This window comes from Saccopteryx leptura, chromosome 2, assembly GCF_036850995.1.
Source record: "Saccopteryx leptura isolate mSacLep1 chromosome 2, mSacLep1_pri_phased_curated, whole genome shotgun sequence".
In the NCBI taxonomy this organism is placed as follows: domain Eukaryota; kingdom Metazoa; phylum Chordata; class Mammalia; order Chiroptera; family Emballonuridae; genus Saccopteryx; species Saccopteryx leptura.
In genome coordinates, this window is record NC_089504.1 from 108,976,836 (window position 1) to 108,998,985 (window position 22,150).

Below are 22,150 nucleotides of genomic sequence, written 5' to 3' on the forward strand. Positions count from 1 at the left end.
TTACCTGGACTGCATATCTTGTTGCGTTTTGGCCTGACTGGCTTCTGCCTGGGGAGAGGCGTGAGTGACCCGCTGCTGAAGTTCCACCAAGGACTGGTAATACTGCTGCTGATGGTGCTGTTGCTGCTTGTAGCGAGACAAACTGAAAAACAGCCCGAGGATGGCTTTCAGGTTTCCATTTCTTATTTCTGTATCAAAAGGAAAACAGAAAAACAGTGTCCTATGACATGAACGAGGTTTTTATTTTTATTTTTTGACAAATGAAATTCTAGACGCCGTTAGACTATCTATGAAGATAGAAATGCGGCTTGATATTCTTGGTCACAGATTCAAGCATATCTGAATTTCTGAAACATGCTAACATATCCAAACACTTGGAATTTCAGGAAGAAAGTGGAGGGATGGAGGGTACAGAAAATAAAGTTTCCTTGAGTGATGCTCTTTGCTGACCCTGAACTACAAGTTTTCTAGAGTTAGCTTCTTCTTGGAACTGGATTGGCTCTCTGTCTTGTGCTAATAACTTGATTTAGCACAGGGCTTTCCTCACAAATACACACAGCTGTTACCAACAAAGTGATGGCTATAAGCTGAACAAAGAAAGCCACTTAAATGTCATTATCCTGCATTATTATAAATACTAATGGGTTGGGCACACCTCATAATAGCAACAGAATTTATAGCAGTCAACATTCCTTCTGAAGCATCTGCCAGACACTTTATTAAAATACATAGATCTATATATACACCACATATACTCCAAAAAGTTGAGAGTTCATCATAGGTGTCATTTTTTAGTGGTCTAAAGCTTTTAATTCATGGTATATATCAATAAATAATAAAGATCAACTTACTCATGGCTTTAGATAACTGAATAAATGCAAATAAAAATTCTAACACATGGATCTCCTGAGTAAATTTTTCTAATATTTAATTTAAAAAATTAAATGCACAATGTAAGTTATAATCTAAGACTATACTTTTGTTATAAGTTAAAAATTAAGAAAAGAGATGAAATAAGGCTATGGACTCCATAATCATATCTTAAATAAAACTTGCTATTGGCAATAAAATACATCCTCCTGTGAGGTCAAGGCTTTTTTTCTCCTTTCTGGATTTTAGGAACAAATGACAAACTATTTAGAATTATTGCTCTCTGATAGTTTATAATGTCATATAAATGATGCAATAGAGTTATTCACATAAAATGAGGCTATAGTGAGAAAGTACTTTCTCCTATAAACCTGAAAGATTTTAAAGAGTTTAAAATTAGTTCTTGTTTTATTATACATATTTAATTATTTTAGGAAGTCATTTTGAGCATTCATATATTTCAGAAAATAAATAAAAATCAATATATTTATATTAATAAAGAATGTCATGTGAAAAGGAAGATTATATATACATATACATGTAGTAGTATTTTTTATCTATATAAAATATTAGCATTTTTAGCTTGATTTGAACCACTTTGAAAGTAAAATATTATCCTGGAGAATATTACCAAATTTTATTCTAAGTAACAGAACCATCAGTAAGATTTGAGACTAAGCTTTTTGACCATTAAATATATTATTTAATATTGTACATTTTAAAATATAAATATAATGAAAATGTAAAATAAAAGAAAATTTAAATGTAGAAGAAAAACTGGGAAAAGTCAATAATTTTGCTAAATGTTCATTCTGTTTGAGAAGCCACACAATTCCTCTTTATCCAATGATAGTAAATTTTTTAAAACTTCAAATTGTCTAATATTTGTAGTATTTGTGAGAAAAAAAGCCTTTTCAGAGCAAATCAATTGCAGTAGAAACATCAATCAATGTAAATGATCAAAGTGTTAACAGTAGCTACCAGACTTTTTTATATAAAAAATAATATTCTAATTTAAAATGGCTATTGTTGATGCAAGTGTCAAAGGACTTGCTGTTTCATAACTTTAGCATTTGTTTTTGTTAATAATACTTGAAATTTTTCCTAAGTATATATTTTGAAGAAAAAGATTCAGGAAAAAATGACAGAACTAGTTCAGGCTTTGTCTACTTTTGTATATTCAATTTTAGTGATGACCTTTCAAATCTTTAATGACTTTAAAGCCTTTACATATACGTTATTAAATACTATTCATGTTAATTATTTAAGAACTCATCCTGGCATATTTAAAAATTACTAAATATTTGAACTTGATCATATTGTATATATGTTATTGATAAAATATTTGAGCAATAATTTTACTATTATTACCTGCATTTAGGTCCATAAATTAGCAAGCATTATCTGTCCACCCATTCCTCTAGTTAAGACTAAAAACACTATACACTGGTACTACCACAAGATGTTTTTTGTTCATCTGCACCCTCCCAAATATCCTGTAACGTAAAGAGCAGTTAATTAAAGCATACATTAATCCATTACATTTATGTTTCGATTAGTTTACAATCTTTACTCATTTCCTTTAGTGTATCGAGGAGATATGTACTATTAACTTCTATTTCTTGCATCATGGAAAAATCTTTTACAAACCTGAGTGTCATTGACAGTTGTGCTCTTTCTTACCTTCAGCAGATAGACCTTGGACATTTACACCTCTGGCTGCTAGAAAACTAAGGCAGACATCAACATTTTCAATCTGCAACATGAACAGCAGTGAAAAAGCAACTTAGAGGATTATTTTTAAATAAATAAATGAGCTGGAAAGAAACCAGAGAGAAAGATAAAGAAAAAAAATTGAATACTTTACATTCATTTCATACTAGAGATCTTTACCAGAGTTTAACTGGAATTATTTTGGCTAACTGCAAAATGAATAGAAAGCTTGCATTGTCCAATTTGGCACTAACACACAATTCATAAAGGCCTGATCAAGAATGGCATGCTTACAGATTAGCCACCCACCTACTTAACATAAAACCCAATTTTTACAATCCACAAGTGAGACTCCTTCACAAATGAGTCTCAACCAAATCATCATACAGAGGAGAGTGCTGCTTGTGGGAGTCTTGGAATATTAGGATGTAAGTATTTTATATTTAACTTGTTCTATTTGGTAAGTATGACTTAAGATAAATAAGGTGGACAAAGGGTTGATACAACATGAGCAGAATGAGGCATATTTTCATCCTAAACTACAGCAAACCTTTAATTAAAAAAACAACAACACTGCATTTGTATTGCTATAGTTGAATAATTTTCTGAATAAGTATAAGTATTGACTTTGCAATTTAAATATAAGTATAAACCTTTGCCATGGTTTTAAATAGTTTCAATATGATAATCAGCTTGTAATGATTTAACTTGACCAAAACAAAACAAAACAAATGACTGACTTATGTTAATTCACAGGTTGATCTCAATATTGGCTATGATTTATACAGCAAAAGACAAAAACAAAAACAAACAAACAAAAATAACAAAAGAATGTAGAAAACTAGAAAGTTTTAGTTCTTTATGAATCATCTCCCTGGGCTTTTTTGGTATTACGTAATTCTTGAAATTTTAAAATAAATAGGCGATTTAAACTTAATACTTGGCAAGGTATTGTTTTCTGTCTCATTAAATTTTCATCAAAAGCTATGCATGGGGACATACAGAGTTCTGCAACGTCTTCTCTAGTTTAGCTTTATAGTAAGGTCAAAATGTCTCTTAAAAAATTAAAAGAAGCCTTGGCGAGTTGGCTCAGTGGTGGAGCGTCAGTGTGGCATATGGATAGCCCACGTTCAATTCCCTGTCAGGGCACATAGAAGAAGCGCCCATCTGCTTCTCCAACCCTCCCTTTCTTACCTCTTCCTCTGTCTCTCATTTTTCCTCCTGCAGCCATGGCTTGATTGGAGCAAGTTGGCCCCAGAGGCTGAGGATGGCTCCATGGCCTCTGCTTCAGGTGCTAAGAGCTCGGTTGCTGAGCAAGGGAGCAACACCCAGATGGGCAGAGCATCACCCCCTAGTGGGCTTGCCTCATGGATCCTGGTCAGGATGCATGTGAGAGTCTGTTTCTCTGCCTCCCCTCCTCTCACTGATTAATAATTTAAAAAATATTAAATAATCTGTCCTCATAAAATAGACAATTATTTATGTTCCTTTTTAAATGTAATTTTGTTTAAAATTAATGTTGTCCAATAAGATGATCTCTGCTTCAAAATGATCATAGCATAGGTATACACATTTGCTTTGAGAAAAATTCATTTTTAAATTGATTCATTTCAAAGTAGGTTTTATTTCAATTATTCTACTTGAAATTTAGTAGAGTTGAAGACACTGACTACAACATGATCAAACAAATCTTATTTTGTCCATCAGTATCTGAATATCCAGTAAGGCTACAGTGTTGAATTATACTTTAAATTCTTTTCTTTCTTTACATTTCACTTTGCTCCTAGAAATTAAGATTATATAAGGAAGGAAAGAAAAGAAGAAATAAGGTGAATAAGATGTTCTACTGTATTTATCCAAAGTGATTAAACTTTTTTTTTTTAGGTCCATGAAAGATATATAAAAGAAACATGCCAAATAATTATTATGGCTTATTATTAAGACAAGGAATTGAGTTTAACATTTAAAAATGTTTGCCAAAATAGTCCTGATGTTAATTTTATAAAGATTATATTTCTTTTAGAGAAAGTAAGATTTCTGGACCAAACATATATACTGCTCACAAACATTAGGGGATATTTTATAGCTTCATATTCATTTTGAAATATCCCCTAATGTTTGTGAGCAATATATAATTTACTGCAAATATATAATTTATTAATAGGCTATCATTGCCTAAATTTTACTTCCTTTTATTATATATGCACAGATTATTTTACTGAAAGACTCAGAAAAGATTAATAAGTAGAGTCTGTAATTTAGTTGGTAAATAGCTATTTTGGCTATAATTTAAACAGCATAAAATAATAAACTGATGTTTTGAGTGGATATTAGAGACAACTCTCCCTCAATAAGCACCATAAATTAGAAAGGGGGAAAAAAAGAGCCCTAATAAAGGAAAGGAAAAACATACTGAAAATACGCTCTACATTCCTTTCACATTTATCAGGAGAATTCAACCTTTTGTCATCAGCCCTCAGAGTCACTCACTCTCTATAAGCACCAACAATCGGAGATTGTTAAATCAGTTTTTCATCAGTAGTAACCTAATGGCAACAGAATAAGTATTTGGATTCATAATTTTCAATATCATAATTACAGCCTAATTTATTAAATTTTATTTATTTATTCAACAATGCTTATTGGAAAAATTAATTTTCTTTCTTTTTTTTCTTCTTTTTTCCAAGTGAGAGGAGGGGAGATACAGAGACTGACTCCCACATGTTCCTGACCAGGATCCACCTAGCAACCTCCATCTGGGGCTGATGCTCGAACCATCTGGGGCCATGCTCACAACCGAGCTATTTTTAGCATCTGAGGTGGAGGCTCCATGGAGTCATTCTTAGCATCTTTGGTGATGCACTTGAACCAATCTAGCCATGGCTGCGGGAGGGGAAAGGGGGGGGGGAAGGATTGAGAAGCAGATGGTCATTTCTCCTGTGTGCCCTGACCAGGAATCAAACCTGGGATGTCCACATGCCAGGCCAACAGTCTACTGTTGAGCCAACCAACCAGGGTCTAAAATTAATTTTCTAATAGTGTAAAAGTGCAATAAAAAACACTTAGGAAAAGAATACCCTTTCCTTACTTAATCTGACAGTCCTCTAATTCAATCATGGATATCAGGAGCTGACAGTACTATGCTATACTTTCTACACAGCAAAAACGTTATAATAGAGAAAATGGCTTTGAGAAATCTTATTAAAAGCCATTTATATAATTAGCTTCTTTTTTTTTTTTTTTTTTATACAAGAACAGAGATAGAGTCAGAGAGAGGGATAGATAGGGATAGACAGGTACGGAGAGAGATGAGAAGCATCAATCATCAGTTTTTCATTGCTGTTGTAACACCTTAGTTGTTCATTGATTGCTCTCCCACATATGCCTTGACCATGGGCCTTCAGCAGACCGAGTAACCCCTTGCTCAAGCCAGCGACCTTGGGTCCAAGCTGGTGAGCTTTTTGCTCAAGCCAGATGAGCCCACGCTCAAGCTGACGACCTCAGGGTCTCGAACCTGGGTTCTCCGCATCCCAGTCTGACGCTCTATCCACTGCGCCACCGCCTGGTCAGGCAAATTAGCTTCTTGATGTGAGGCATAGTTTAAGATCATTTGAGAAGACTTTTTTTAAAGATCTAATTGGTTTTATTAAAGGACTCATGAATGGAGCAGCATCCCACTAGAAGTTAGAAGAGAGCTGCTAGACTTCATAACTATATAACAATTATTTTAGTTAATGGTTATTTTTATTTCAAGAAATATTGAAATATTAAACCACAGTTGTTCTTTGAACTAAAAACCTCTCAACTTTTTTGGTAATTACAAAGAGATGAAAGTGATTTTGCCATCAAATTGATACAATTAATTGAAATCAACTGTATTTTTCTTCTTATTATTTGAATCAGATACCAAATAAGCTATCATTTTCAAATTGTATTTTAACATCTAATAATCTGAGTTAAATTTTAATTAGAATAACATTGTGTACCTTAATAAATAAATTATTTTCTAAAATTTTGACTGTGTACTCAGAGGTATTTTGACCTTACTATAAAGCAAAAAATACATTAAATAGCACAATCCGACAGGCACTTGCATACATATAATGCAGGGGTCTCAAACTCGCGGCCCGCCTACCAATTTTGTGTGGCACAGACTGGCCCTCAGACTAATCCACGAAGTTTGATTAGTCTGCGGGCCGCACAAAATTGGTGGGCGGGCCGCATGCGGCCCGCGGGCCGCGAGTTTGAGACCCCTGAAGTGTTATGGAGCAATAGTTAATCTTACTAAATTGAAGTCACCGTGATGCTTTATCTTCTGTTTAATCTACTTACATATTGTTAAAAACCATTAATGGATTTTAGGATCTAATAACAGATGGTAATCCAAGATTTCAAAACACTGCCTTAAGTAAGATGAAGGCATTGCCATGTCTACAGTGGCTCTTTTTGGGGAGGATAACTATAGTCAATGGCTAACAAGATAAAAAGTAGAAAATTATTCTCAGAATCAAAGTCTCTGCAAGGATTTAACTAAATCAGTTTACTGACACTATAAAAATAATGGTCAAAATACTGGTTATATAATCACATAGTAAATTCTCAGGCTACACTTAGAAATTGTGTCCTTAACATCTAATATCTGGGGAAAAAAAGTACCTCTTCTTTTCAGCACTTTTAATTTGTCTAGATACATAAATCTTTTGAAAAGGAAAGCAACTAAGTTGAAATTTGAGTCAGCACTTTATAAGCAATTAGTATTTGACCAAATTTAAGTAATTATTTCAAAATAACTAGTTTATTTGCCAAAGTCCATCTTGATCTCCCTCTCCTCTATTTGGTTTGTGGGAATATAGAAATGTTTGTTGAGTTTTCACACATATGTTTATTTATTTGTTCATCTATATTTTTGATATTATGAAATATGGGTTGATTGTGACTTCAAGCCCCTGGAATATAGGAACTGTGCTTTGTCGACTCGTGTAGTTTTGGCAATCTAACATGGTGTATGGTATCTGATAGATGCTCAGTGCATACTTGAGAAAGAATGAAGAAAGAAAGAGCAGTGGTCAATCGGTCTTTGTCTTTATGGAAGAAAGGAATATAGAGAAGGAAAATATTATTTATTCCAGAGGCAACACATTAGATTCTCTTCAGGATCTTAAAGTATACTATTTTCCTATGCCGGACTCCAGACAATAAGAATCACTAGTTCTGTGGGCAAGGTTGGATATCAATTTGTTTTAACTCCTAACCTCAGTCCACTGTCCTTACAGATTAAGCAACTGACCTCCAAAGATGGACCACACAAAGATGAGGAAAAGAAGCCAACAAAATAGTATATTCTATGTGATGCTCAACTGATATGAAATTCAAGATCAGAAAAACTAAACCATGAAAACAAAAATTAGAACAGTGACAGACTTTGGAGGGATATGGTCTGGAAAGGGGAACCAAGGGAACAGGCATGCAAGACATGTCTTTTGTTTGGAACTGAGTGATAGTTAGCCAGGTGTATGCACAGTATTAAATAAGTTGATCAGCTCTATAATTAAGATTGTAGTACTTTATACACTTTCTCTTTGTTTTACCTAGTTTCTATTAGAGTACTTTATATTCTTCTACATAAGTTTTACTTGAATTAAAAATAACATGATTGACCCTTTGTTTTGTTGAAAACAGACATACAAGGATAGAAGTTGGACACATGTTAGATGGTTGTTGTAAGCAATTAAATGAGATTATTGTGTTCCAGTTAAAAGTGATGGAAAAGGTCAGACCCTGGATACATTTTGAAGGAATCTAACAGGAAGACAGGATGCTTAAAAAAAAGAGAGGCAAGGCATCAAAGATGACTGCAAAGATTTTGGCCTTAGCAACTAAGATGGATGAAGTCTCTGTCCATTAAGATGGAAAAAGACATAGATAAATACAAAGAGCTGATTTATAGACATGTTGTCTAGTCTACTAGAAATGCAAATGGAGATTTTGAGTAGGCAGTTGAAAACACAATCTGGAGTTCAATTAAGAGGCTTGAGAGTATAGATCTAAATTTGAAAGTCATTCTCATACATAATAGTAATAAAAGCCAAAAGGCCAGATTAAATCACCAAAGGTGTGTAGATAAAAAAAAAGAAAAGGAAACAAACATTGAGTCCTAAGAGACTATCACTGGAGAGAAGAGAAGGAACCAACAAAGTAGACTGAGCTCCTTTTATAGTGTTAATAAAAGAGAAATCATTCTAAGTTCTATGAGTACCATATTTGTCATTTTGCTAGGTCATAGACACATCTACAGCTAATGGATAGTCACTCCAGGATTTTTACTTGCCTATAATTATGTCATGCACAATGTCTTGGGTCCTTCTGTTTGTGGCTTACATTTTATTGCCATGGAACGCCTAGACTGCTTCTCTTTTTTTTCTTGTTAAATCAAAACATGGCTATATAACTATACAATATTAAATGTATAAAGAAAACAAAACAGGTCCTGGCTGGTGACTCAGTGGATAGGGCTTCAGCCCAGTGTATGGGTGTTCCAGTTTCGATTCTCTGTCAGAGCAGACAGGAGAAGCGACCATCTGTTTTTCCTCCCTCCCTCTTCCCTTTTTCTCCCTCTTCTCCTTCCACAGCCAGTGACTCAATTAGTTTGAGCATCACACTAAGGCACTGAGGATCGCTCTGTTGGAGCAAATCAGCCTCAGGTACTAAAAATAGCTTAGCACTTGAGCACTGGCCCAAGATGGGGTTGCTGGGTGGATCCCAGTAAAGACGCATGTGGGAATCAGCCCCACTATCTCCTCTCTTCTCACCTAAACAGAAAGAAAGAAAAAGAAAGAAAGGAAGAAAGAAAGAAAGAAAGAAAGAAAGAAAGAAAGAAAGAAAGAAAGAAAGAGAAAGAAAGAGAGAGAGAAAGAAAGAGAGAAAGAGAGAGAGAGAGAGAGAGAGAGAGAAAGAAAGAAAGAGAAAGAAAGAAAGAAAAGGTTCCTATGTTCGAAATCCAGTTTATATTTTCAGAAGTTCCAAAATGTATGGGCACATTGAGCCTTGAGGGTTTTGGGGGTTTTATGGAAATCCTTAATATTACACAATGGCTAAATGAAAACACAATTTTGTTGGAGTTAATCTAAAAATAGAATGCTGTGGACATTTGCTTTGTTGAAGGCACTAAACAAATTCAATGAAAGGTGGGCCCATATTTTATAGCTTAGTAATTTCTATTTGCATAATTAATAGGTCATGATGAGGAGCCACTGCGCCACCTCACCTGCAGGTGTTGTAAAGTACCAAAAGCTACAGAATTAATATTAATATTTTGGAGGCGTGAAGAACATTTTATTAATTTGGGTTAAGGTATGCAGAGAAATTGTGAGAAATAGTCCCCGTACTGTGTGATTGGCATGACCAGGATGGCCCTTGGCATTGTATTGTAAATGCAAAGGGGAGGAAAACATGGATTTCCAGACATTCCACCACACCTGTGGGGAAAGGGGTGAATGGCTAGCCAGGTACAGGGAGAGAAAAGCCAAAATAAACCTTTTCTTATAGCAATGACTTATAAATTTTGTTTTCTCCAAAATAATGTATGGCTTGCAAATTGAATGTGGTCCTATCATGTTAAAGGACATATGACTATAACCAATAGTGGTAAGGGGCCCCTAATTACAATTTTTGCTTCTGTACTTCCCACTTACAAAACTATAAAAACTAAGTAGAACAAAGGGCCGACGTGCTCTCCCTCAGACCTCTGTCGGAGTTGCTGCCTCTTGGCCAAGCTAGACAATAAAGCTTTGATGTATAATCGACGGACTTTGTTCGTGTCTTCAATGTTTCGGGTCCCTCCGGATTAGGTTTAACAATGAAACACTACCACTTAATTTTGCTTATATCCTATAAAATCAAACCATTCATTTCTTCATTCTTTAAACACTTTTTAAACTTACTTTATACCTGGAATTATGCTCAGTGGTACAGTTACAAGTTTCAAGACAGTGCCACTGTCCTTGTAGTTCCTGAAGAAGATTGTCTGATTACTAATATTTTCTACTATTCCCACAAAAAATGGGAGCCAATTTTGAAAACAGAACTTTCCTTGTCTAATTTCATAGTTGTACGTTTATCTCAACCCCTATAAACTTATTAAATATTAACATATCTCTTGCCAAATCACAAACTGGTTTTCAAAGGAGAAATAATGTGTGTGAGGCCAGTGGCCACTGCCATGGCCGTGCAGGTTCCCATTGGATTCGGGCAGACAGTCAAGGAGCTGTGGAGCCAGAAAATGGTGGGCCATTCTGTTTATTAAAGTCTCCTAATAGCAGGTGAGCAAACAGTCAGGGAAGACAGCCTCCCTTTCTCTCTCCAACTCACCCAAACTCACAGGCCCCTACCAGCCTCAGCACCCCCAGCCAAACAGGCCTGGCCAAAATCTCAGGGCTTCCAAGCCCCTCAGGACCCCCCACTTCACCCTCCTCTCTGAACTCTCTCTCTCTCTGCACTTCCCAGCTAAATAGCCTGGGAGGGGATCCTTCTCCAGCAAACAATAGCAAAACAATTGCCCCTCCCAAGCAGGAAGGCATTCCACAATTTGCAATCTCCTGCCCTGAGGGCAAGCACCCTCAGCCTTCCATAGACTATACACACAAGGCACTGCCCCAATACAGGCCAGCAAACCTAAAAAACACTTATTACAAACTTGTTTGCCCAACAATGTATGTACTGAAAATACCTGTATTTATTCATTTTAGTGTTGAATAAAATACTTGAAAATTTGGAGTTTTTAATTAGGACAGCTCTTTATTGAACTCATACACTTTAAGCTGTGTATTTTATGACACCGAGCCTTTTAGTATTTTTACTCTAATATTGATGTAATCTGTTTTGGAAAACATAACTAGAGGAAACTTTCACAATATTAACAGGGTCCATGCACAGGTTTCTTTCACTCTTACTATGGATATTTAATAGAAATTATATTGGCCCTGGCCAGTTGGCTCAGCAGTAGAGCGTCGGCCTGGCGTGTGGGGGACCCGGGTTCATTTCCCGGCCAGGGCACATAGGAGAGGCGTCCATTTGCTTCTCCACCCCCACCCCTCCTTCCTCTCTGTCTCTCTCTTCCCCTCCCGCAGCCAAGGCTCCATTGGAGCAAAGATGGCCTGGGCGCTGGAGATGGCTCCTTGGCCTCTGTCCCAGGTGCTAGAGTGGCTCTGGTCGCAACAGAGCGACGCCTCAGAGGGGCAGAGCATCGCCCCCTGGTGGGCAGAGCGTCGCCCCTGGTGGGCGTGCCGGGTGGATCCCAGTCGGGCGCATGCGGGAGTCTGTCTGACTGTCTCTCCCCGTTTCCAGCTTCAGAAAAATACAAAAAAAAAAAAAAAAGTAATTATATTTAGGTACTAAATATGTGTGTATAATTAATAATAACATTCTAGGTGTTGATTTAGTTTAAACCACCGTACCAACACAATGATTAATGAATTCAGTAACACCAACTGAACTGCTTAGTATGGGCAATGAGCTCTGGTACGTAGTGAAGAGATATAAAAATGAATTATAAGATCTTTGCCTGTGTGAGCTGATAAAACAGCTGAAGAGATAAAAATGATTCATAAATTACCATAACACATATTCCAAAAGAGAATTATAAACAACACTGTATGGCAGTGAAGAGAATGGGCTTATTAATTTTCATTACACTTTTGGGGAAAGCTTCACAGAAGAAGCATCATTGAGACTCAAAAACTAAGTTCAATTTTGATAAATTTAGACAAGCACAAGAAGGAGGGACAAGCATGCTTATCAGAGCAACTCAGAGCAAAAGCGTTCACAGGGATGCTTGAGAAGAGACCATGACAACTTTTACTTCCTGCAATGGTATTTACAGAGCTGAATGTAGCCTGCAATCGAAAAAGCTCTGTTACCCTTGGATTCTCTAAACTACCACAATATAAAAAATTAAGTACTATAAACCAGGAAGCAGGCATAATACTTCAGAGACTGAATTCTCTCTCACAATGCATTCCTGGTTAGGGCACTTCTGAAGTGCTTGGTACTGTTGTCATGAGTCATACACAGAGGATGTCTAGGAGAACATAAACCATTCTGAATTTTCTCTAAATGGTGATTTCTTTTGTAACTTGTGCTTATTTTTTATTAACTTACATTTCTTATTTTTTCATGATAAACTTGTACTGTTAGGGTCACTATATAAATGAAATAATTTGGACTTCAACTAAAAAAGAAAAAGTGGCCCAGCTCGAGCAAACTCCTAGCCAATCATAGAATTCAATCATTATATAGAATTTAACCCAAGACTTTAAAGGGATGTAAATTTGTCTGGTCAATTAAAATAAAATGCAGTAGTATCTTTCCATTAATTGGTTAAGATGTTTATTTTCATTTACTTAATCATTAGTTCACTCCTGTCTGGTCTGGTCTCCCTTCCTCAAAGAATTCAGCCTGTGGTGACTAGAGGTCCACACTTTTCACATGGTAATTGCGGTGCTGTCTGGCTTTTTTTTTTTTTTTTAATTTATTGTGTTTTACATAGATTTTAGATTGTATCCCCCCTCCCCCCTATTCCCCTCAACATATCCCTTGCCCTCCTCCCAATAGCTCCTTCCCCCTTCCCTCAGGTTTAATTCCCTTCCTCAGTTCACATTGTTCCTTGGATTCCTCAAATGAGTGAGTTCATATGATTTTTCTTTCTCTGCCGGGCTTATTTCACATAACATAATTGTTTCCAGGTCCATTCATGTTGTTGCAAAAGGTAATATTTCCTTCTTTTTCATGGCCCCATAGTATTCCATTGTGTATATGTACCACTATTTTTAATCCACTTGTCCACTGATGGACACTTCGGCTGTTGCCAGATCTTTGCTACTGTGAACAATGCTGCCATAAACATGGGGGTACATTTCTTTTTTGAATCAGTGATATGGTGCTCTTGGGATATATTCCTAAAAGTGGGATGGCTGGGTCAAAAGGCATTTTCATTTTTAATTTTTGCAGGAATCTCCATATTGTTTTCCACAGTGGCTGCACCAGTCTGCATTCCCACCAGCAGTGCAGGAGGGTTCCCCTTTCTCCACATCCTTGCCAGCACCTATTGTGTGTTGTTTTGTTAATGAGCGCCATTCTGACTGGCATGAGATGGTATCTCATTGTAGTTTTAATTTGCATTTCTCTATTGATTAGTGATTTTTTTCATCTGTTGGCCATCTGTATGTCCTCTTTGGAGAAGTGTCTATTCATTTCTTTTGTCCATTTTTTGATTGGGTTGTTGGTCTTCCTGGTGTTGAGTTTTACAAGTTCTTTAAAAATTTTGGTTATTAACCCCTTATCAGTCGTATTGTCCAATATGTTCTCCCACTGTGTGGTTGTCTTTTTATTCTGTTCTTATTGTCTTTAGCTGTGCAAAAGCTTTTTAGTTTGATATATTCCCATTTGTTTATCCTGTCCTTTATTTTCCTTGCCCATGGAGATAAATCAGCAAATATATTGCTGCAAGAGATGTTGGAGAGCTTACTGTCTATGTTTTCTTCTAAGATGCTTATGGTTTCACAACTTACATTTAAGGCTTTTATCCATTTTGAGTTTATTTTTGTGAATGGTGTAAGTTAGTGGTCTAGTTTCATTTTTTTGCAGGTAGCTCTCCAATTTTCCCAACACCATTTGTTAAAGAGACTGTCTTTACTCCATTGTATGGTTTTTTATCTATTCCAGCTTGAGTACACCCACTACACTTGTTGCATATAAACAGAGAAAATTATAACATAAGGGACTTATTATTCTTTCTTCTAGAGTAATTCTGTGGCTGGCCAGAGCCTGGCTCACTTTGCAAAAAAAGAGAAAATTTTCTTTCTCTGTAGTCCCATGGCTTCAAGGAATTTATTCCAGGAAAACAGATCAGTACTCCAAGGTTCACCAAAAGAAAATGCTACTTACAACATTATTAATAATACCAAGTGTTTAGAGACAACTCAAATATCTACAAAATAATACTATTTCAATAAGTCCTGGTGGAGAGTGATCCACCATGGTAGATTAAGACAAACTTACACTCGCCTCCTCCTACACAGAAGAAACCACCTTGAGACTGGTCGGAGGGGCAGAGACCCCAAATGGGTTGGCCCTGTACCCCATGTGTGGTGGTTGAGAATCTAGAGGGATATCTCAGCTGTAAAAGTGCCCCCTGAGGAGTATGGAGGTCTCAATTCCATTTAAGGCTCATTAGCCGAGGGCACCAATGCCAGGAAGAAATGCCTGCATAGCATCTGGTAGTGAAAATCTGTGGGGATTCCATCTGCCTCAGAGAGATGGGTGACTACTGGAAACCCAGGTGTCCTCTTAAAGGGAAAGTACACAAGATCTTGCTTACAAATATCCACCCTGGTTCTGGTGAAGAAATGGCAGCTCAGAGGATGAAGAAGTCACACAGGGAGAGAATGAGTTATGTGGCTTCGGAGAGAGGCTGGAGGGACAGTGCCAATGCCTCTGTCTTGTATCCTTATCTCTCAAAGCCCACAGATACCATCTATTTTTGAGTGGAGCACTCCCTTCATATGGCATGAGCCTGGGGAGCTATACTAGCCCCATCCTGATAATTCCCTGAGAACCTGTCCTGCTAATTTCCTGCATGCCTGTGGTCTCTACTTGGAGCTGCTAACCTAGGCCCACATTGCAGTCTTTCTTGAAATACTTTCAAAGAATTCCAGGAAAGCTGGGGCAAGGAGATGCAAGAGATACACAGAAAGGATGAAAACCATTTTTTCCCCATGTTTCCAACCAATGTCACCATTCCATTGGTGGGATTGTCTTTTGGTATTGCCTTGGTATTAGCACTAGCTCCACCTGACAAATTCCTGAGGCCCTGCCCTGTCAATCTCACCCATGTCTGTGAGCTCTTTTGAGGGTCCAGCACGAGCCCATGATACTGTTTCTATTGAAACATTCTCAAGGAGTTTGAAGTGGGCTCAAGGGACAGAGACACACAGGAACAGGTAGGGTTTTAGGCTTTAGGGTGAGGGTCATCTTCCCATACACCCCATGGGGCCACCATTCCTGTGCAGAGCCCTCCACACAGCCAAATTTTCATTTGCTTCAGCCTGATGAATGCTACTGGCTCCACCCTGATGATTTCCTTGAGGCCACACCCCAACACAAAGTTCTGAAGGCCACAGGTGGGCAGTGACTGGTCTCAGTGTACCCTGAAACTTTTGCTGAATGTCCTCCAACCCAGAACTGGTGCCAAATCTGAATCTGTATTAACCTGTTGAACACCACTTACTCCTGCCATATGAAACTCATGTATGGCCCAGGCTGGCTCTTTTAGTAGTTGAGCCTAAAGGATAGGCAGCAGGTGACAGGAGTCTTGGGGTGACTTGAGTCTTTTGCTGACCTGGCCCAGGGCCAGTACTGATGGCAGGCAGCCTTTGTGTTCAACTTGGTCCCTCCCACATATACCCAGACACACTAGACTGAAAGGGATAGAAAAAAATATTTCATGGAAATGGGAACAAGAAATTCTGTGGTAACACTACTTATATCACACAAAATAGACTTTAAAACATAGCCTATAATAAGAGACAAAGGAAGACACTACATAATGCTAAAGGGATCATTTCAACAACTTGATATAACCCTTGTAAATATTTATGTACCCAACATAGGAGCACCTAAATATATAAAGCAAATATTGATGAACATAAAGGGAAAGATCTATAATAATATATTCATAATAAGAGACTTTAACATTTCTTTGACTTCAAGGAAACAGTGGCCTTAAATGACACATTAGGCCTAATAAATTTAACTGATATTTTTAGAGCATTTCACTCCACAGCAACAGAATATACATTTCTCTATGGAATATTTTTCAGAACAGACCACATGTTAGGCCACAAAATGAATCTTAATAAATTCAAGAAAATTGAAATCATATCAAGCATCTTCTCCAACCACAATGCCATGAAGCTAAAAATCAATTACAAGAAAAAAAAACCTGAAAAACACATAAACATATGGAGGCTGACTAACATGTTACTAAATATGATGGGTCAACAATGAAATCAAGGAAAAAATCAAAAGATACCTTGAGAATAATTAATATAAAACTACAACAACCAAAAATCTATGGGTCAGACTGAAGAGTGAAATTTATAGCAATACAGGCCAACCTCAAGAAAAAAGAACAATCTTAAATAAACAATCTAACCTTACGCCTAAAGGAACTAGAAAAAGAACAACAAAGACCAAAGTGAGTAGAAGGAAGGAAACAATAAAGATCAAAGTAGAAATGAAGAGTCTAAAAATTAATACAAAAGATTAAGAAACCAAGGCTGGTTCTTTGAAAAGATAAATAATATTGAAAAACCTTTAACCAGCCTCATCAAGAAAAAAAAAGAGAAATGATCCAAATAAATAATAGAAATGAAAGAAGAGAAGTAACAACTAAAAACAGAAATACAAAGGATTATAAGAAATTACTAGGAGGGCCCTGGCCAGTTGGCTCAGCGGTAGAGCATCAGCCCGGTGTGTAGAAGTCCCAGGTTTGATTCCCAGCCAGGGCACACAGAAGCACCTATCTGCTTCTCTACCTTTCCCCCTCTCATTTCTTTCTGTCACTCTCTTCCCCTCCCACAGCCAAGGCTCCATTGGAGCAAAGTTGGCCAGGGCACTGAGGATGGCTCCGTGGCCTCCAACTCAGGCGCTAATGGCTCCAGTTGCAACGGAGCAAGGGCATAGATGGGCAGAGCATTGCCCCCTAGTGGGCATGCCTGGTAGAACCCAGTTGGGTGCATACAGGAGTCTGTCACTCTGCCTTACCGCTTCTCACTTCAGAAAAATACATACACATATACACACACACAAAAGAAAGAAAGAAGAAAGAAAGAAAGAAAGAAAGAAAGAAAGAAAGAAAGAGAAAGAGAGAAAGAAAGAAAAGAAAAGAAAGAAAAAAAAGAATAAATTACTAGGAGGCTCTGGCCATTTAGTTCAGTGGAGAGAGTGTCAGCTGGCACGTGGACATACTGGGTTCGATCTCGGTCAGGGCACATATGAGAAGCGACCATCTTCTCCTTTTATCCTCCCTCTCCCTTCTCTCTCTCTTAACCTTTTGCAGCCAGTGGCTTACCTGGTTAAAGTGTCACCCTAGGAACTAAGGATAGCTCAGTTGTTCCTAGGGTCAGCCTCAGGTGCTAAGGATAGCTCAGTTGTTCCCAGGATCAGCCTCAGGTACTGGGGATAGCTCAGGTGATTTGAGCATTGGTCCCAGATGGGGACTGCCAGGTGGATCCTGGTCAGGGCACAGGAGGAAGTCTGTCTCTCTATCTCCATTCCTATCACTTGAAAAAAAAAAACCCAGAATATACTAGTAATAATTATATACCAACAAATTGAACAGTCTGGAAGAAATTGATAAATTCTTAGAAACATACAGTCTTGCAAGTCTGAACCAAGAAGAAACAGAAAATCTGAATTGACTCATTACAATCAATGAAATTAAAGCAATAATAAAAAAAAAAATCTCCCAAAAAACAAAAGTTCTGGATCAGATGGCTTTACAGATGAATTTTGCCAAATATTCAAGAATTAACATCTATCCCTCTCAAACTATTCTAAAGAAAATTCAAGAGAAGATTCCCAAGCTCATTTTATGAGGTCATTATTATTCTAATTCCAAAAACAGATAAAGACACCAAAGAGAAAGAATATTATAGGCCAATATTCCTAATGAATATAGATGAAAAAATTCTCAACAAAATATAAGCATATCAAATTCAACAATACATTTAAGAGACCACACAACACAATCAAGTAGGATTTATTCCAGAGATGCAAATTTGATATAATATCCACAAATTAATTAATATGATCCACCACATAATCAAAATGACAGATAAAAATCATATAATCATATGAATATGTTCAGAAAAGCATTTGACAAAATCAAGCACCTATTTATCATAACTCTCAGCAAAGTGGGAATAAAGGGAACATACTTCAACATAATAAAAGCCATAGATGACAAACCCACTGCCAAAATCACACTCAATGGAGAAAAACTGAAAGTGTTTTCCTTAAAGTCAGGAATAAGGCAGGTATGTCTGCTGTCACTACTCTTATTCAACATAAGGCAGAAATAAAAGGAAAGAATGAAGTATACTGTCATTACTTGCAAATGACATGACACTATATATAGAGAACCGAATCACCAAAAAACTACTAGAACTGGTAAATAAATTCAGTTAAATAGCAAGACACATAATAAATATTCAAAAATTGGTTGCATTTTATATACCAGTAATGAACTTTCTAAAAAAAGGAACCAAGAAAACAATTCCATTTGGAATATCATCAAAATAAGATAAAATACCTAGAAATAAATGTAATCAAGGAGGTAAAAGGTCTATACTTGGAACATTATAAGAAACTGGAAAAAAAACTGAGAAAGATACAAATAAATGCTCATGGATAGAAAAATTAACATCATTTAAATGTCCATACTACCCAGAGCAATCTACTGATTCAATGCAATTCCTATCAAAATACCAATGGTATATTTCATAGAACTTAAATAAATAATCCAAAATTTATATGGAACCACACAAGATTCTTAATAGCCATAGTTATATTGAGATAGAAGAACAAAAGAGCTATTAGCTACCTGATATCAAGCTATACTATAAGGCTGCAGTAATCAAAATAGTATGTTACTTACATAGAAACAGATTAAAAGATCAAGGGAACAGAATAGAGAGCTCAGAAATGTACCCATGCCTTTATAGGTGATTAATATAGAAAAAAGAAAGCAATAACATTGAATGCAGTAAATATAGTCTATTCAATAAATGGCATATGAAAAATGGGACAGATATATGTAAAGAAATAAAACTAGACCACCTTCTTACACCATACATAAGATTAAACTAAAAATAGATGACATATTCAAGGTAAAATTCTAAACCATAACACTCCTAGAAGAAAATATGAACAGTAAAATTTCTGATATTTCTCTTAGCAATAGATTTTCTGATAGATTTCCTTGGTAAGAAAAACAAAAAAATAAAAATAAACAAATAATACTACATTGTATTAAAAGTTTTTTTATTTTATTTTATTTTTTTTACAGGGACAGAGAGAGAGTCAGATAGAGGGATAGATAGGGACAGACAAACAGGAACGGAGAGAGATGAGAAGCATCAATCATCAGTTTTTCGTTGCGACACCGTAGTTGTTCATTGATTGCTTTCTCATATGTGCCATGACCATGGGCCTTCAGCAGACTGAGTAACCCCCCCGCTCGAGCCAGTGACCTTGGGTCCATGCTAGTGAGCTTTTTGCTCAAGCCAGATGAGCCCGAGCTCAAGCTGGCAACCCCAGGGTCTCGAACCTGGGTCCTTCCGCATCCCAGTCGGGTGCTCTATCCACTGCGCCACCGCCTGGTCAGGCTGTATTAAAAGTTTTTACACAATAAAAGAAACCATCAACAAAATAAAAGAACAGCCTACTGAAGAAGAGAAGGTATTTGCAATGATATTACATCTGATAAGGGATTAATATCCAAAATTTGTAAGGAACTCATACAACTCAACACCATAGAAACAAACAATACAATTAAAAAGTAGACAGAGGACCTAAATAGATACTTCTCCAAAAGAGAATATTCAGGTAGCCAGTAGATATATGAAATAATGCTAAATGTCATTAATCATCAAATAAATGAAAATTAAACCCACAATGAGCTATCACCTCACACATGTCAGAATGACTATCATTATAAAATCAATAAACAACCAGAGTCAGTAAGGTTGTAAAAAAATGAGAACTCTAGTGTACTGTTGGTGGAAATGCAAATTGGTGTTGCCACTGTGGGAAACAGTATTCAGGTTCCTCACAAAATTAAACATGGATCTGCCTTATGACCCACTGATTCCACTTCTGAGTGTATATCTAAAGAAACCCAAAACACTAAATCAAAAGAATATATGAACCTCTTTCTTCATTGTAGTGTGATTTATAATAGCCAAGATTTGAATGCAGCCCAAGTGCCCACCAGTAGGTAAATTGATAAAAAGTTGTGGTAGCCTGACCAAGCGGTGGCACAATGGATTGAGCATCAGACTGGGACACAGAACACCGAGGTTTGAAACCCTGAGGTCACCAGCCTGAGTGTAGGCTCATCCGGCTTGAGCGTGGGGTTGCTGGCTTGAGCATGAGATCACAGACATGACCCCACAGTTGCTGGCTTGACTCCAAAGGTCTCTGGCTTGAAGCCCAAGGTCTCTGGCTTGAGCCCAATGTTTTAGGCTTGAGCAAGGGATCTCTGGCTTGGCTGGAGCCCCCTGGTCATGGCATATATGAGAAAATAATCAATGAACAACTAAGGTGCCACAATGAAGAACTGATGTTTCTCATCTCTCTCCCTTCCTGTATGTCCTTATCTGTTCCTTTCTCTGTCTCTCTCTATCTCTGTCTCTCTTGCAAATAAAAAAAAAAAAAGCAGTGATACATTTACACAATGGAACACTACTCAGTCTTAATAAAGAAGGAAATCTTACCCTTTTCAACAGCATGGTTTGACCTGGATAGCATTATGCTAAGTGAAACAAGCCAGTCAGAGAAAGACAAATACCATATGATTTCACTCATATGTGGAATCTAATGAACAAAATGTCTAGCAAACAAAATAAAGACAGGCTCATAGATACAGAGGTCAGACTAGTGGTTGCCAAAGGGGAGGGGAGTTGGAGGCCTGAGTGAAAACGTTGAAGGGATTAAGATGTAAAAATTGGTAGTTACACAATAGTCATGAGGATGTAGAGGTCAGCATAGGAAATATAGTCAATAATCTTGTAATAAGTATGCACGGTGTCAGATGGGTACTTGAAATATTGGGAAGATCATTTTGTAAATTATATGACTGTCTAACCACTATGCTGTACACTTGAAACAAATATAAAATAATATTACATGTGAACTGTAGGTTAAAATTAAGAGGACAGAGGAAAAGGGGATGATAGGGTGGGATAAACCTGAAGGGAAGGGGGGAGGGCGCTGTTGGGAGGGGGACAAGGGAGTTTTGAGGGGAATAGGGGGGAGGGGGATGCATTCGGGGTGACCCTAGAATCTATGTAAACACAATTAATTAAATTTAAAAAAATTAAATTTAAAAATATTAAAAATAAATAAATCACAGTATAACTAGGGGAAAAATAACACAAAATAATCACTAGTTTGTTGAAACATTGCCAAGCCCTTAAAATATATATAACTTTAGAGGAGAAAGAGAGAGAGATCCAATGTAATGCAAATGTTATTGTCAGAGAAAAACAGACCCAGAGAGGCACACAGTCACAGTAATGTTTATTCCTGATTAGAGGTCAAGGGACAAGAAATGGAGAAAATGACTATTATCTAATACTTATCTAACATAGTTCTTTCGAAGTTGCCATTACTGTACCATTTTACAATGAGAAGAGTGTCATTAGAGAATTAGTTGACATGTTAAAGGTCACAGACAGATTATATCAAAACCAGAACCCATTTCACGACCCCCACCTTAGATTTCTCT

General features: G+C 36.9%; 1 protein-coding gene across 3 annotated transcripts in view; it reads right to left on the bottom strand.

Annotated features, from left to right (window-relative positions):
- NAV3 (neuron navigator 3) overlaps positions 1-22,150 on the bottom strand; it is a 277,955-nt gene that overhangs the window by 243,056 nt on the left and 12,749 nt on the right. For all 3 annotated transcript variants that reach the window (XM_066368505.1, XM_066368504.1, XM_066368503.1), the window contains exons 3-4: positions 2,554-2,626; positions 5-188 (exon numbers count right to left, since the gene is read on the bottom strand). In XM_066368505.1, the coding sequence (XP_066224602.1) occupies positions 5-188; positions 2,554-2,626 (257 nt within the window). The remainder of the gene's footprint in view (positions 1-4; positions 189-2,553; positions 2,627-22,150) is intronic.